The sequence below is a fragment of the Gymnoscopelus braueri genome (genome assembly GCF_963280865.1).
Source record: "Gymnoscopelus braueri genome assembly, chromosome: 16".
Lineage (NCBI taxonomy): Eukaryota > Metazoa > Chordata > Actinopteri > Myctophiformes > Myctophidae > Gymnoscopelus > Gymnoscopelus braueri.
The window spans coordinates 747,501-764,350 of NC_137616.1; the positions used below are offsets into that span (position 1 = coordinate 747,501).

The 16,850-nt window shown below is 41.5% G+C and overlaps 1 protein-coding gene across 1 annotated transcript in view; it reads left to right on the plus strand.

The window, feature by feature from the left end:
- LOC308103920 (ankyrin repeat and SOCS box protein 2-like) overlaps positions 1-16,044 on the plus strand; it is a gene marked incomplete at both ends in the record, with an annotated part of 33,250 nt that extends 17,206 nt beyond the window's left edge. Inside the window, 5 exons of the mRNA XM_080454129.1 lie at positions 10,617-10,786; positions 10,913-11,068; positions 14,706-14,951; positions 15,151-15,322; positions 15,447-16,044. Of these exons, the coding sequence (XP_080310255.1) occupies positions 10,617-10,786; positions 10,913-11,068; positions 14,706-14,951; positions 15,151-15,322; positions 15,447-16,044 (1,342 nt within the window). The remainder of the gene's footprint in view (positions 1-10,616; positions 10,787-10,912; positions 11,069-14,705; positions 14,952-15,150; positions 15,323-15,446) is intronic.
- Between the last annotated feature and the right edge of the window lie 806 nt (positions 16,045-16,850).

Consider the following 16,850-nt stretch of genomic DNA (forward strand, 5'->3'; position numbering starts at 1 on the left):
GCAGCCGATCTACAAGCTCAGAAACACTTTGCTATCTGAAAAGTTGTGAGATTGTAGATTGGCTATTTTCACAATTTTGTCATATATTGCAAAAAATACTCTCTCCAAGAAGCATTTCATGTTACCTTTAACAGTTGCGCATGCATTAATTGATACAGTCATGTTTTGTGCGATACAATTGAAAAGTAGCCAGCAAGAGTTGAGGCTTGAACTGGCGACCTTGGATTCAGAGGCTGATGCTGAAGCGAGACGCCATTGGACCAACAGACCAGAATCCGTGAAAAAAGAATTCACACTAACACTAACACTAAGATAACTCGTTCACAAACCATTTACCAATAGAGAAATTGTATGTCTCCTCGAAACCGAAACCAGTGAAAGCAGCCGATCTACAAGCTCACAAAACGTTGCTATCTGAAAAGTTGTGAGATTGTAGATCGTCTATTTTCACAATGAAGTACGTCATACATTGAAAAAACATACTCTCAAATAATCATTTCATGTTATCTTTACCGTTTGCACATGTATTCATTGATACAGTCATTACGGGGCCAGAGCTCAGCTCTGGACCTGTTTTAATGTTCCCCTCTTTTTTCTTCTGCCACTTTTGGCAGTTCTGGCTGAACCGTGCATACGCTTTTTACGAAACTTGGCCATATGGTAGATGGTCATGAAAAACTATCAAGAAATAATTCTCACAATCTTTCGTCAAAAGGTGGCGCTATAGCAAAATGCCAACTTTGAACAGGTACAACTCATGCCCTGTTTGACCTACAGCCATGAAACTTCAATATACATATGCGTCTACTCATGATCAACAACTTTCACACTCTGACTTTTGACCTCTGACCTTTAGATCTCCCAACATTTTGAATTATATGAAAAACGGTTCAAACCTATCTCCTCCTGGGATTTTTGAGTAATCTGCACGAAACGTTTTACACATGAACTTTGGACCTATGCCGACAAACATGTGCAAAAGATTTTCCATAAGTGAAAAAATTAAGCTTTAATGAGCCAATGAATATTGCAGTTTTATGACAATTATTCATCTGCCCCTAACATATACATGCAGACTCACATTTCTTTGAAACTTTGCGGTAAAGTTGAGGGTCATTCCAAATATCACTGAAACCAATCTTACTCCAATTGGTCAAAGGGGGGCGCTATAGCAATTTTTTTTAAATGCAAACTTTAAACAGGCAAAAGTCATGCCTCGTTTGGCCGACAGCCATTAAATGTGCTTACACATGTGCCTTGACTCATGAGGAACACATGTATCACGTTGACCAGTAAGCTCCGCCCTTAGATTGTCTGCAATTTTGAGCAGTTTGAAAAACACTTAAACCCAGGATTTTTCAGCTATTTGCGTGAAACTGTATCATCTGAGTGATCTCCTTTTTCACAGGTTCTTGTCTGTTGGTCCAATGGCTTCTCCCTTAAACGTGTGCTTCACAACCTGAAGGTTGCCAGTTCAAGCCTCACTTGATACGGACTTCATTAAAGTTGCATTGCACACAACATGATTGTGTCAATTAATACATGTGCAATTGTTAAACATAACCTGAAATACTTATTTGAGAGGGTATGTTTTTGCAATGTATGACATACTTCATTCTGAAAATAGCCGATCTACAATCTCAATACTTTTCAGATAGCAACGTGTTTCTGAGCTTGTAGATCGACTGCTTTCACTGGTTCACTTTTATCTTCAACAGACAACCTCAGCCTGGACATGGCTATAGCACTATAGGTAGTGTTGCAGCCCGTCAATCCGAAGGTTGAGGGTTCGATTCCTGTTAATGGCAATAGGTTGACACGTCCAATCAATCCATTCTGCTTCAATCTATTGTTTCCATGTCTCTCTCTCTTCAATCTATTCCGTTTCCATGTCTCTCTCTCCGCCCTTAGATTGTCCGCAATTTTGAGCAGTTTGAAAAACACTTAAACCCAGGATTTTTCAGTTATTTGCGTGAAATGGTATCATCTGTCTGACCTCCGTTTTCACTAGATCAGGTCTGTTGGTCCAATGGCTTCCCGCTTAAGTGAATGTTTCACAACACCAAGGTTGCCGGTTCAAGGCTCACTTGATGGAGACTTCATTTAAAGTGCATTGCAAACAACAAGACTGTATTAATGAATACATATGCAATTGATAAAGATAACATGAAATGCTTATCTGAGAAGGTCTGTTTTTGCAATGTATGACATGCTTCATTCTGAAAATAGCCGATCTACAATCTCAAAACCTTTCAGATAGCAACGTTCTTTCTGAGCTTGTAGATCGGCTGCTTTCACTGGTTCACTTTTATCTTCAACAGACAACCTCAGCCTGGACAAAGCTATAGCACTATAGGTAGTGTTGCAGCCTGTCAATTCAAAGGTTGATGGTTCGATTCCTGTTAATGGCAATAGGTTGAGATGTCCAATCAATCCATTCTGCTTCCATCTCTCTCTCTTCAATCTATTATGTTTCCGTGTCTCTCTCTCTTCAATCTATTCCGTTTCCATGTCTCTCTCTCTCTCTCTCTTCAATCTATTCCGTTTCCATGGCTCTCTCGCTCTCTCTCTCCAATCTATTCCGTTTCCATGTCTCTCTCTCTCTCTTTCTCTTCAATCTATTCTGTTTCTCTCTCTCTCTCTCTCTCTCTCTCTCTCTCTCTCTCTCTCTCTCTCTCTCTCTCTCTCTCTCTCTCTCTGCCTCTCTCTCATCATCATGTAGATCGGCTACTTTCACTGGTTTCTGTTCCGAGGAGACATACAATTTCTCTATCGGTAGATGGTTAGGGAACCAGTGATCTAGAGTAGTTAGCGAAACAAAGGCCTGGTCCATGAGGGACGGAAAGACTTATATATATCAACAGACACTATCAGGACTATCATATCTCTAGCTCAATGAGAAGAAAGGCAGCCTATGAGTCCGGAGGTCACCGCTTCGATCCCTGTCCCTGACAATGTGTTGAGGCGATCATGATGATCTGTCTCTCTCTCTTCAATCTATTCAGTTTCCATCTCTCTCTCTCTCTCCAGTTTCCATGTCTCTCTCTAGTTTCCATGTCTCTCTCTCTCCATCTCCAGTTTCCTTGTCTCTCTCTCTCTTCAATCTATTCAGTCTCCATGTCTCTCTCTCTCTCTTTCACTGGCCCTGTGTTATCGCTGCTTGCAGCTATATTGTTTTTTGCATTTCAACTTAAATGAGTCTGCATCAAGTGAGGCTTGAACCGGCAACCTTGCAGTCGTGAGGCACTCGCTTAAGGGAGAAGCCATTGGACCAACAGACAAGAACCTGTGAAAAAGGAGATCACACAGATGATACAGTTTCACGCAAGTAGCTGAAAAATCCTGGGTTTAAGTGTTTTTCAAACTGCTCAAAATTGCGGACAATCTAAGGGCGGAGCTTACTGGTCAACGTGATACATGTATGTGATACGTGATACGTGATACGTGATACGTGATACATGTATGGAAAATCTTTGCTGCTTGTTTGTCGGCATAGGTCCAAAGTTCATGTGTAAAACGTTTCATGCAGATTACTCAAAAATCCCAGGAGGAGATAGGTTTTAACTGTTTTTCATATAATTCAAAATGGTGGGAGATCTAAAGGTCAGAGGTCAAAAGTCAGAGTGTGAAAGTTGTTCATCATGAGTAGACGCATGTGTGTATTGAAGTTTTATTGCCGTAGGTCAAACAGGGCATGAGTTATAGTAGGGGAGTTTCGAGGCTCCGTGAGCACCCCAAAAACACATCTCTTAAACCTGTTTTTTTAGGACCCTAAAGGTGTCTAGTTATGATTTCTGCTTGTTGCCCATGTCAACTAATGTCCCATGGGGTTTATTTTTAACCCTTTCTGACACCTACCCCCAACCCAAACCATAACATGGAGATAACAGAGAATACCATAACTCTTGAAGTAAACAACATACAGCAACAAATGAACACATTTTTCTATATCATTTTGACCCAAGGAATTCATTAAAGTGTTTTTTATTAAGATTCAAACACATATTGACTCTATTTCAGGGCAGAAACAGCCAAAAACTAGCAGAAAATGTTGAAATCATAATGATCACGTCTATATTTCTCTTTGTATTAAACGTTTACCGTGTATTCTTTTTTACCATATGTTTTTTAGGACCTTTATGGTGTCTAGTTTCATTCTTGTTGCTCAGGTCAAATAATGTCCCATGGGGTTTATTTTAACCCTTTCTGACACCTATTCCCAATCAAACCATAAAATGGAGATAACAGAAAATACCATAACTCTTGAAGTAAACAACCTACAGAGACAAATTAATACATTTTTCTATATCATTTGGACCCAAGGAATTCATTGAAGTGGTTAATATTAAGATTCAAGCACATTTTGACTCTATTTCAGGACAGAAACAGCAAAAAAATAGCAGAATTTTTTAAAATCACATTTATATTTCTCTTTGTACTACATTTTTAAGGTGTATTCTTTTCTACCATATGTCTTTTAGGACCCTAAAGGTGTCTAGTTAAGTTTTAATCTTGTTGCCCTGGTCACATAAGGTCCCATGGGGTTTATTTTAACCCTGTGTTGCACCTATTCCCAACCCGAACCATACAATGGAGACAATAGAACATACCCTAACTCTTGAAGTAAACATACAGAGACAAATTAACACATTTCTATATATGATTTTGACCCAAGGAATTCATTAAAGTGGTTATTATTAAGATTCAAGCAGGTTTTGACTCTATTTCAGGACAGAAACTGTAAAAAACTAACAGAAAATGTTCAAATCACATCTATATTAATCCTTGTATTAAATACTTAAGGTGTATTCTACTTTACCCCATGTTTTTAGGACCCTTATGGTGTCTAGTTAAGATTTCTTCTTGTTGCCCAGGTCAACTAATGTCCCATGGGGTTCATTTGGTGACCATTTTAAATCGATGTCCACAGGAGTGGCGTTTTCATATCTGAACCAGACAACGTACAAAGACAAATAAACCCACTTTTTCATAGAATGTTTACACCAGGAATCTAATGGAAAGGTCACTGATATGGTACAACCATTCTTTATTGGTGAAAAACACACAAATATCAAATTCTGGCTTATATTTAGGCATAATATATATTTTTTTGAGTGGTGCCACCTTGCCCTTGAAGGAACTAGTACAGCCCTGACCACTGAATACATGGTACCCAAGCAGGGTGCTACAGTATGGCTGCCCAAGAGAGGTTGCTAGCTCCGTGACATTTACCAGCTGACGGTGCCTGCCTGTGCCAGTGTCAAGGTAGATGAGCAGGTTGATGTCGTCCTCAACATCAACAATCATTCTTGGCAAATCTGCTAACACAAGAACTCACCAAAGTTATATAGGTATTGATCAATCAACTCACTTCTCAATCTAATGCCACAAGTTTATGAGCTGTTCCTTCCACGATGAGAGCAGCTGTTTCACATTTTGCCAGCCGGGATGCTGCCTCCTTACTCCCCCAGACCTTGAGCATCAACTGGCAGAGCTGTCGCTTATTTTCCGCATTGCCCAGAAAGAACTGGGGTTTCCTGGTGGCTGGACCTTGCACTATGAATTTCTCCGAAAGTCCACGCCTCAGCCTCTACTGCGCCCTTGATGGAATCAAGAGTGGTCTTGATTCCATCAAGGCGCAGTAGAGGCTGAGGCGTGGACCAGCTCGCTTGCCCCCATGCCAGGACACACTCATCCCCCACATCCAGTGGGTGAACTATAGAGTGACCTGTTACAAGCGAGCAGCTGAGCCAATCTTCTAGAGGCCTAAATCCTATGATGATGGTCAGGGGTGGCAGAAGACAGAAGGAGGGATTTTGGAGCCTGTCTGGTCTTGTGGGCCAATTCTGCCCCTATCTCTCATTGACCTGTTGACTGCTGGTGTCGTCAGTGATGATGATGATAAGAGGGAAGAGGATGAGGTGGATGATACTGATCAGTGAAATTGTGTTTTAATATAAGCCAGAATTTGATATTTGTGTGTTTTTCACCAATAAAGAATGGTTGTACCATGTCAGTGACCTTTCCATTAGATTCCTGGTGTAAACATTCTATGAAAAAGTGGGTTTATTTGTCTTTGTACGTTGTCTGGTTCAGATATGAAAACGCCACTCCTGTGGACATCGATTTAAAATGGTCACCAAATGAACCCCATGGGACATTAGTTGACCTGGGCAACAAGAAGAAATCTTAACTAGACACCATAAGGGTCCTAAAAACATGGGGTAAAGTATATTTTCTGTTAGTTTTTTTTACAGTTTCTGTCCTGAAATAGAGTCAAGACCTGCTTGAATCTTAATAATAACCACTTTAATGAATTCCTTGGGTCAAAATCATATATAGAAATGTGTTAATTTGTCTCTGTATGTTTACTTCAAGAGTTTTTCTATTGTCTCCATTGTATGGTTCGGGTTGGGAATAGGTGCAACAAAGGGTTAAAATAAACCCCATGGGACCTTATTTGACCAGGGCAACAAGATTAAAACTTAACTAGACACCTTTAGGGTCCTAAAAGACATATGGTAGAAAAGAATACACCTTAAAAATGTAGTACAAAGAGAAATATAAATGTGATTTAAAAAATATTCTGCAATTTTTTTTGCTGTTTCTGTCCTGAAATAGAGTCAAAATGTGCTTGAATCTTAATATTAACCACTTCAATGAATTCCTTGGGTCCAAATGATATAGAAAAATGTATTAATTTGTCTCTGTAGGTTGTTTACTTCAAGAGTTATGGTATTTTCTGTTATCTCCATTTTATGGTTTGATTGGGAATAGGTGTCAGAAAGGGTTAAAATAAACCCCATGGGACCTTATTTGACCAGGGCAACAAGATTAAAACTTAACTAGACACCTTTAGGGTCCTAAAAGACATATGGTAGAAAAGAATACACCTTAAAAATGTAGTACAAAGAGAAATATAAATGTGATTTAAAAAATATTCTGCAATTTTTTTTGCTGTTTCTGTCCTGAAATAGAGTCAAAATGTGCTTGAATCTTAATATTAACCACTTCAATGAATTCCTTGGGTCCAAATGATATAGAAAAATGTATTAATTTGTCTCTGTAGGTTGTTTACTTCAAGAGTTATGGTATTTTCTGTTATCTCCATTTTATGGTTTGATTGGGAATAGGTGTCAGAAAGGGTTAAAATAAACTCCATGGGACATTATTTGACCTGGGCAACAAGAATGAATCTTAACTAGACACCATAAAGGTCCTAAAAACATATGGTAAAAAAGAATACACTGTAAACGTTTAGTACAAAGAGAAATATAGACGTGATCATTATGATTTCAACATTTTCTGCTAGTTTTTGGCTGTTTCTGCACTGAAATAGAGTCAATATGTGTTTGAATATTAATAAAAAACTACTTTAATGAATTCCTTGGGTCAAAATGATATAGAAATATTTGTTCATTTGCTGCTGATGTTGTTTACTTCAAGAGTTATGGTATTCTATGTTATCTCCATGTTATGGTTTGGGTTGGGGGTAGGTGTCAGAAAGGGTTAAAAATAAACCCCATGGGACATTAGTTGACATGGGCAACAAGCAGAAACACCTTTAGGGTCCTAAAAAAACAGGTTTAAGAGATGTGTTTTTGGGGTGCTCACGGAGCCTCGAAACTCCCCTACTATTATACCTGTTCAAAGTTGGCATTTTCAATTGAGTGCTATAGCGCCATCTTTTGACGAAAGATTGTGAGATTTATTTCTTGATAGTTTTTCATGACCATCTACCATATGGCCGAGTTTCGTAAAAAGCGACAGGACGGTTCAGCCAGAACTGCGAAAAGTGGTGGAAACAGAAGAATACAGGCAATATTAAAACAGGTCCAGAGCTGAGCTCTGGCCCCGTAAATATAGCCGCAAGCAGCGATAATACGGGGTCTGTGATTGCAGAGAGAAGAAAGAAAGAAGCAATGATAAGTAATATGCACAATAAGCCATAGAAACATAGAAGACTGAACTTGAGTGAAAGAAAACCATGCAATTAACATGAGCATTTTAAACCCTCACTAACCCTAACCTCAGTAAAACTATGCCTACCCCTAACCTCAAGAAATACTATGCGTAAGCCTAAGAATGCCATATCATGATCACCTCAACACATCGTCAGGGACGGGGATTGAACCGGTGACTTCCGGACTCGTAGGCTGCCTTTTTTCTCATTGAGGTAGAGATATGATAGCCCTGGTGGTGTCTGTTGATATATATAAGTCTTTCCGTCCCTGATGAATCAAGACTCTGTTTTGCTAACTACTCTAGATTACTGGTTCCCTAACCATCTACCGATAGAGAAATTGCACGTCTCCTCGGAACAGAAACTGGTGAAAGTAGCCGATCTACAAGCTCACAAAACGTTGCTATCTGAAAAGTTGTGAGATTGTAGATCGGCTATTTTCACAATGAAGTATGTCATACATTGAAAAAACATTCTCTCAAATAAGCATTTCATGTTATCTTTAACATTTGCACATGTATTCATTGATAAAGCCATGTTGTTTGCAATGCACTTTAAATGAAGTCTACCTGAAGTGAGGCTTGAACTGGCAACCTTGCGGTTGTAAGGCAGTAGCTTTGGCGAGAAGCCATTGGACCAACAGACCTGAATTGGTGAAAAATTGGCTTATACAGATGATACAGTTTCACGCAAATAGCTGAAAAATCCTGAGTTTCAGTGTTTTTCAAACTGCTCAAAATTGCGGACAATGTAAGGGCGGAGCTTACTGGTCAAAGTGATAGATGTGTTCCTCAAGAGTCAAGGCACAAGTGCATGAGTTGTACCTGTTCAAAGTTGGCACTTTCAATTGAGTGCTATAGCGCCACCCTTTGACGAATGAGTGTGAGAATTATTTCTTGATAGTTTTTCATGACCATCTACCATATGGCCGAGTTTCGTAAAAAGCGTATGCACAGTTAAGCCAGAACTGCCAAAAAAAAGTGTTTTTCAAACTGCTCAAAATTGCGGACAATCTAAGGGCGGAGCTTAGTGGTCAAAGTGATACATGTGTTCCTCATGAGTCAAGGCACACGTGTAAGCAAGTTTCACGACTTTCGGCCAAACGAGGCAAGACTTTACTTACTAAAAAAATTGCTATAGCGCCCCCCTTTGGCCAATTGGAGTATGATTGGTTTCAGTGATATTTGGAAAGACCCTCTACATTACTGCAAAGTTTCAAAGAAATGTGAGTCTGCATGTGTGTGTTAGGGGCAGATGAATAATTTTCATAAAACTGCAATAGTTAAAACCTATCTCCTCCTGGGATTTTTGAGTAATCTGCACGAAACGTTCTACACATGAATTTAGGACCTTTGCCGACAAAACGTTAGTGGCGGATTTTCATAAGTGAAGAAATGCAGAAGTTAGGAGCCAGTTTTTCATATAATTCAAAATGGTGGGAGATCTAAAGGTCAGAGGTCAAAAGTCAGAGGGTGAAAGTTGTTCAGCATGAGGAGACGCATTTGTGTATCGAAGTTTCATGGCTTTAGGTCAAACAGGGCATGAGTTGTACCTGTTCAAAGTTGGCATTTTCAATTGAGTGCTATAGCGCCACCTTTTGACGAAAGATTGTGAGAATTATTTCTTGAGTCATTTTTCATGACCATATGGCAGAGTTTCGTAAAAAGCGACAGCACAGTTAAGCCAGAACTGCCAAAAACGGCAGAAAAAGATGAATAATGCCAATAATAAAACAGGGTCATGCTGGCAGCCTGACCCCGTAAAAAACTAATGGGCTCCCAGATTGATGGAAATATAATACATGTTTCCCCAGAGGAGTGAGTTGGAAAAAATTAACACCAGAAACACAGACCATCAATAACATAAAGTAACATGTGTCCGCTGCATTTAACCCATCCAAAGTATCAGGAGCAGTGGCCGCGATGGGGGCATCGCCTCGGGAGCAGTTAGGGGTTAAGTGTCTTGCTCAGGGACATTTCCGTAAATAGGCCGGGGCCGGGACGCGAATCAGGATGAGCTACGGCCACCCTGACTAGACTGATTCATGTTACCAGTAGGTGGCGTTATGTCTATAACTCAATATTGCCACCTAGATGTCTTTAAGACATGACTCGTACAGCCGAGTTACAAAGCACTAATTGTTTAGTGGTGAAACACGTGTCAACACAACAGTTGACACGTTTCCAAAAACTCACACTTTTAATAGCTTTTCATTGCGAAGGTCTTTTATGTAGGCTGTGCGAGTTTGAGGCGGATCTGAATATCCTCCTATATAGGAGGAGGTCAAGTACAACCGCTGTAAATGGCATAAAAAGCACTAAAGCACCACAACCAATTCAAAATGGCTTCCTGTTGGGTTTTAGGTCATGGCATCAAAAGGTTTTTTGAAATCTCAACATGATACAAGTGTGTGCCAAATTACCGTATTGTGGTGCTTAACGTTTAAAATTTTGTAGGGGGCACTATTGAGCCATTTTGCACCATCCATTTATTGGTGCAAGGAATACCCTGCATAGGGTCCTAATAAAAAGAAGGAGATCATTTGAGAATCATAAGATCTCCAGAGCAAGAGATCCATAATCTTTCTTTGGTCGGCATTAAGAGTCAGTTTGATTGTAAAATATTACAGTGTATGTGGTGCCATTTTTTCTAGGGTGGAGGATCCTCTGTTGGCAGCGATAAAGACTGGTGATGATAAAAGAGTCAGCACGCTAGTTAACGTCCCAGGATGCAACCTGTTGTCCAGTATAAAGCCTGGCTGGCTGGCAATCCACGAGGCAGCCGCCTATGGCCAGGAAGCCTGTCTCAGAGTGCTGCTGACAGGTAACACAAACACTTGTTTTCTTTTTGTCCGGCTGAAGAACAATTTGACTGAAGACATGGTTCTTTGGGGATTATTATTATTATCTTATTATCTCAGTTTAGTTAAGTGTGTCTTGTTACCTCCAGCCTGGCCTGGCATGTTGAACAAGAAAACAGCAGGGAAACAGACAGCGTTGATGATAGCGGTCAATAATGAGCACGCCAGCTGTGTTCGTCTGCTGCTGGAGAGAGGAGCTGATCCTGAAATTGGTAAAGAAGATCAAGATACTCCTCTCAAAAAAGGTACAAACACCACAGTTTGTGCTGCAGTTAGTTATTGATAAAGCAGGAAATAGCTATGTTATGTCTATTCAGTCGTTCCCAACCCAGCAAGCACAATGACGTCATGATGACGTTATGATGACGTCCTCTGGTGACATTCAATTCCAGGACGTCATCACCAGGACATCATATGGTCTTTTTTAGTTTGACAGACATTTTGGGTGATGAGAAAGCCGTTTAGATGACGTTCCGCTCAAAACGCCATCATGACGTCTTTCAGTGACGTTCACGACTAGGCCAGATCACGGCCCATGTGGGGATGATTTGGACGTCATCACCAGGACATCTTATGGATGGCTTTGTAGTGACCTCAAACAGCTGCTTTTGCGGCCAGTGTGGGTGATGAAAAAGCTGTTTAGATGTCGTCCCACTCAACACGTCCAAATCATCCCCATATGGGCTGTGATCTAACCTAGTCCAGAACGTCACAGAAGGGCGTCATCATGACGTCTTTCAGTGACGTTCACGACTAGGCCAGATCACGGCCCATGTGGGGATGATTTGGACATCATCACCAGGACATCTTATGGACGGCTTTGTAGTGACCTCAAACAGCCGCTTATTATACGGCCAGTGGGTGATGAAAAAACCATTTAGATGACGTCCCGCTCAACACGTAATCATGACGTATTTCAGTGACGTTCATGACTAGACCAGATCACGGCCCATGTAGGAAGATTTGGACGTCATCACCAGGACATCTTATACACAATGACCCATAACAACCCCGGCCAATACTCATTCCCATATTCAAATAATTACACAAATAAGAACAATCATACACAGACAGTCCTTGGTGCCCCAGTGCATGCTGGGAAATGGACTTCCTCGAGCCACCATTATAGATCTGGCCTAGTACTGAACCGCACCGCCGTCATCGTGGGGTGCGTTCGGAAATTACGCACCGGAGCACACTCGCCTATTAGTTTGTATTGGCCAGTGCGCTCAGTGCTGTATTTTCGAACGCGCCCATAATGTCATGATGGCGTCATCATGACGTCTTGATTTTTACGTCATTTCCAAGACGTCATCTAAACAACTTTATAATCACACAAACGAAAGGCATGAAAACATTTAAATGAAAAAATGCTAGATGACATTTGGTCACATATATTTTCTCTATAGGATTTAAGTATGTTTGTTGAAATAAGATATATTCTGGGCCAGATCTAACTAGACATGATAGGACTTGATCAAACCCCATTCATTGGCTCACTGGTCCAGGTTCGTCCATGTTTTGTTGGGAAAGAGTCATTCCATTTTGCCCCCTTAACACATTGTTATGTCCCTCCATAAACAGCTAATCTCCGGCACCGTTGACTGATCGGCATGAAACTGTATGCACACTCTCAGTAGGCCAAAGAAGAACCTCTGCACCAGCTCTGTCAAATCGGCCTCATGGTGGCGCTATAACAGCCTGCTTCACGTTTTGGCCTATAACTCTTAATACATATATAATAATAATAATAATAATAATACATCTTATTTGTAAAGCACTTTATATTTGACACAAATCTCAAAGTGCTACATGGCATAAAAAGTCAAGAAAAAGGTAACAATGGTCCAATTCAAAGCGATGCTAAGAGACCCCCCCTCCCCAGTACACAACTAATAAAAAGTGTTAAGTTTAAAAACACACAAAGCCATCAATAACTCTTGAACTGTAGGTCATACAATCAAAATCTCTGGATGCCTTGGAACATGATGCAACTCCAAATATAGGCCCAGCTGGCCATTTGTGCCAGGCTAGATTTTCCCCATTTTACGTTTTCTTCCAAATACACTTTTTTATAGTCCTCCTTTCAAATATTGTTCAAAAGTCACAGAAATTGGTAGCCTACATAGTAGCTCTGGATCGGAGTCATGTGATGAAAATGTATCACTCAGTTAGCATATTTCATTCCAATTGGCTATGGCAAATTTTGAGGACCCTAGGCTAGGCAACCCGGCCTGGCGGGGATCTGCGCTCCGAGGAGCACACTTTTTTAGGTTACTCTGTTGCTACCAGTAGATTTCCCCTTTCAAAGTAAAAGTGACTGAACTGCAGGGATTTAACGTAGCCTTGGTGGCCACTGGCCAAGCTGTGGGAATAGAAGAGAGGATCGCATTTTCCTCCCGGACCCACGGTCCGCGAGTTGTAATTTTACTCCTGCTATCAACCCCGATTAAGAATATGTACAATTAAAACCATAATCCTGGCTTTAATGGTACACATTCTTAATTAAAACTAATGTTGTTTCGTTTTGCTATTTATTTATTTATTTATTATTATAGCAGCACACACGTGTTTAGTGCACAAACACGTTGATCAGTGTGTGTGCATGCATACGTTAGGTAGTTCAGATACATTAAATATTTTAATAATAAACGGCCCCTTTTGATATGAAAATAACCCACAGGAAAAGTGAAGAGGCTATGCCACTGCACCTATGCAGAAACCATATGCGATTTCAGAATGTTGTTTTATGCCTATGACAACAGCTTGTAAATCGACGCAATTAGTTGATAGTAAGGCTAGTAAGACAGTAATCAGATTTTCAATATTAACAGACCAGGATTGAAAATACGCGATTTGACCAATATTACAACTATTTCAATATCATCGAGTAGTTTTCAGTGGCAAAGTATTCTGTCTGTGGGATTTATGTTAGTTGAAATAAGGTTATATTCTGGGCCAGATCTGACTTGATTTAACTAGATCTGGCCTAGATCGGACTCTCTCTGATTCACCCAGGACGTCCGTTTTCGTGGTCAGGAATTATTTTGGTTGAAATCAGGTGATATTCTGGGCCAGATCTGACTAGTCTTGGTTTGACTGGATCTAGCCCCAATCGAGACGTCACTGATTCGTCCGGGTCCTGACTGTGCTTGCTGGGAATGCTGTTGCTATTGAACCCTGCTGGTTTTCTCTCCTACCAGGACCTGGCCCCTAGTAAATGTGTGTGTGCTCTATACAACCAACAAGTTAATTATATGCACATAGGGTTGTTGTCATTCTACTTTGCTGATTACTAAGGGACTAGTTAGAAGATGGTGAAAAAAATGGTAAATGGTGCATTTGTATGTAGTGCCTTTATCAAAGCACTTTACAATGTGCATTACATTCACCCATTCACACACCGATGGCAGAGGAAACCATGCAAGGCACCAACCTGCTCACCAGAAGATTTTATTGAACCGGGAACTTTCCAATTCCCAAGTAGCCTCTTTACCTCCTGAGCCACTGCTGCCTCTATAACCATTCATTGGTAGCTGGTATGCAGAAACCAGTTGAGTACTTGAGGACCAGGGTAGAAAAATACTGGTGAATCCTCCTCCATCTGTACCATAACCCTCTCTGTATTTCCTCTGATAAAAATGTTAACACATGAACTGATCTTAAAAGAAAAAGTGTCATTGAAAAAAATAACACCATAAACTAGTATATTGACTTGTGACTAGAGGTTTTTCTCTGAAGAAGGCAGTATTTTCAGAACATTAGCCTCTGCATGTTGAGAAAGTAGCAGAAGAAAAATAGTAGTTCAGAAATCAAATCACAGACTAACTGTACAGTCTAATTTGACAGAAGCTATTGTATAACAGTGTCTGTTCTCCCCAGCATGTGAGAGGAACAATATAGAGCTGGTGGACATTTTGTTAAGCCACGGTGCAGCAGTCAACATCCCATGTATTCAGGGATATACAGCGCTGCATGAAGCTGTCCGTCAGAACAACGTGGAGATCTGTGAGATGTTGGTTAAAGCCAGAGCCAAAATCAGTGCAACCAGCAACTACGGCATGACTCCTCTGTCCTCTGCTGCTCAGAGTGGAAAGTTGGAAGCGCTACACTACCTTCTCAAACACGGTAGGTACATGACACCCTAGTACTGATGGTTTTATATCCTAGTAGGACCTGTTTTCTTTAGCTGTACAAGAGGTTATATCATAGGTTGTTGGACAGAGGGGCAGACAGACAGACAGACAGACAGACAGACAGACAGACAGACAGACAGACAGACAGACAGACAGACAGACAGACAGACAGTGTTCTATTGTGTGTTCAGGTGCTGATATTAACGGTACTGCATCTGACGGTGCAACGCCGCTCTATGAAGCATGTAAGCATGGTCATGTGTCCACCGTGGAGCTGCTCCTGTCTCTCAAAGCAGACGTCAACAGATCCACCAAGTCTGGTCTTCTGCCCATCCATGTGGCTGTGCAGAATGCTCACACACGGTCAGAACACTTCTCTATTTACAATCGATCACTTACCTTCTACAATGAAGGTGCTTTGCAGTAACGAAAAACACTATTCTCTCTGTGGTCCTGTGGTTTTAATGTCTGCTTTTTGTTCCATCAGCATTGTGTCCCTGCTGATTCCCGTCACTAGCCAGAGCAGAATCACAAGTAGTGGCATCAGCCCGCTGCACATCGCCGCAGAGCACAATTGCAATAACATCATGGAACTTCTCCTCCTGGAGGCGCGATTCGACCCCAACTGCCAGCTGTCTGAAGAGCGACGTAAGATTTACAAGGACAAACACAGCACTGCGCTCTACTTCTCCGTCTACAACAGGAACCTGGAAGCCACTGAGATGCTGCTGGAGGCTGGAGCCGACCCCAACCTGGACTTGTCCAAGCCCCTTCTCGTTGCCATCAGGAGAGGCTCTCTGGGGGTGGTGTCCCTTTTGCTGAAGTACGGAGCTGACGTGAATGCCTCCATCTCCACCCAGCCCTCTGCATTTCCCTCTGCGGTGCTCCTTAGCATGGAGCACCTCCCCATGCTCAAACTGCTGCTTGACCACGGCTGCAACGCTCGCTCCTGTTTCCACTGCGTTCACGGCGGCAAGCCTCATCCCACACAAACACACAGTGAAGAGCAGACGATCTGGAACCGTGATGCTCCACGGAGCCATCTCCAGGTGAAACTACTCTTTTCAAGCTCACTCTTCATATGACAAAAATGTATGTATGTTTGTTTGTTGTCATGGTCATGGATCGGAGTAAGCAGAGGAAGCATGGACTGCAAACAATAGGGACACGGAATGAAACGTTATGGGTGGTTGAAGTCCAGGCGTGCTGTGACATTCTGGATCATTTGGAGGGGCATACATGAGCAGGCACTAAGGAGTCCAATAAGGAGAGAGTTAGAGTTGTCAAGCTTGGAGATGACAGAGGCCTGGTTAAGGAGCTGTGTATAGTCTCCTGAGTGAGGAATAGTGTGACTAGTGTTATAGACTGTAAACCTACAGGAAAGAGTGACCGCTGCAATGTTTGTGTTGAAGGACAACTTTTTATAAATCTTATCTAATACGAGTCGCCGTGCCGAACGTTGCGGAGTCCGCTAGAGTAAACTCAGCGACGTTCAAGTTATGTCCAGATAGGGACGGAATCGTAAATTATCCCCCTTCCCTAGGCAGTGCCAGCACCGAGCACTATTTTCCTGGCCGGAGGAAAGCCTAGCCGTGACTATGACTAGGGGTTCCGCGTGCCGTGTGTCACAGAAGAGTGACGCACGGCTTGTGAGAGAGGCTTAGCACAAAAGTCACTCCGTTCCGGTGGGAAAGGCGTGGTCGCCCCTCAGGAGGGTGGGGGGGTGTGATGTCATCAAACTTGTTAGCAAATGAGGTGACGAAAGCTTCAGCAGAGGGATGAAGGGGGGTGGGGAGAGGATTGATTGATGTACTTTATTTAGTAAGACATGAGAACAGTACATGACAGTACATAACAGTACATGGAAGTACAAATTCACAATACAAGGTCT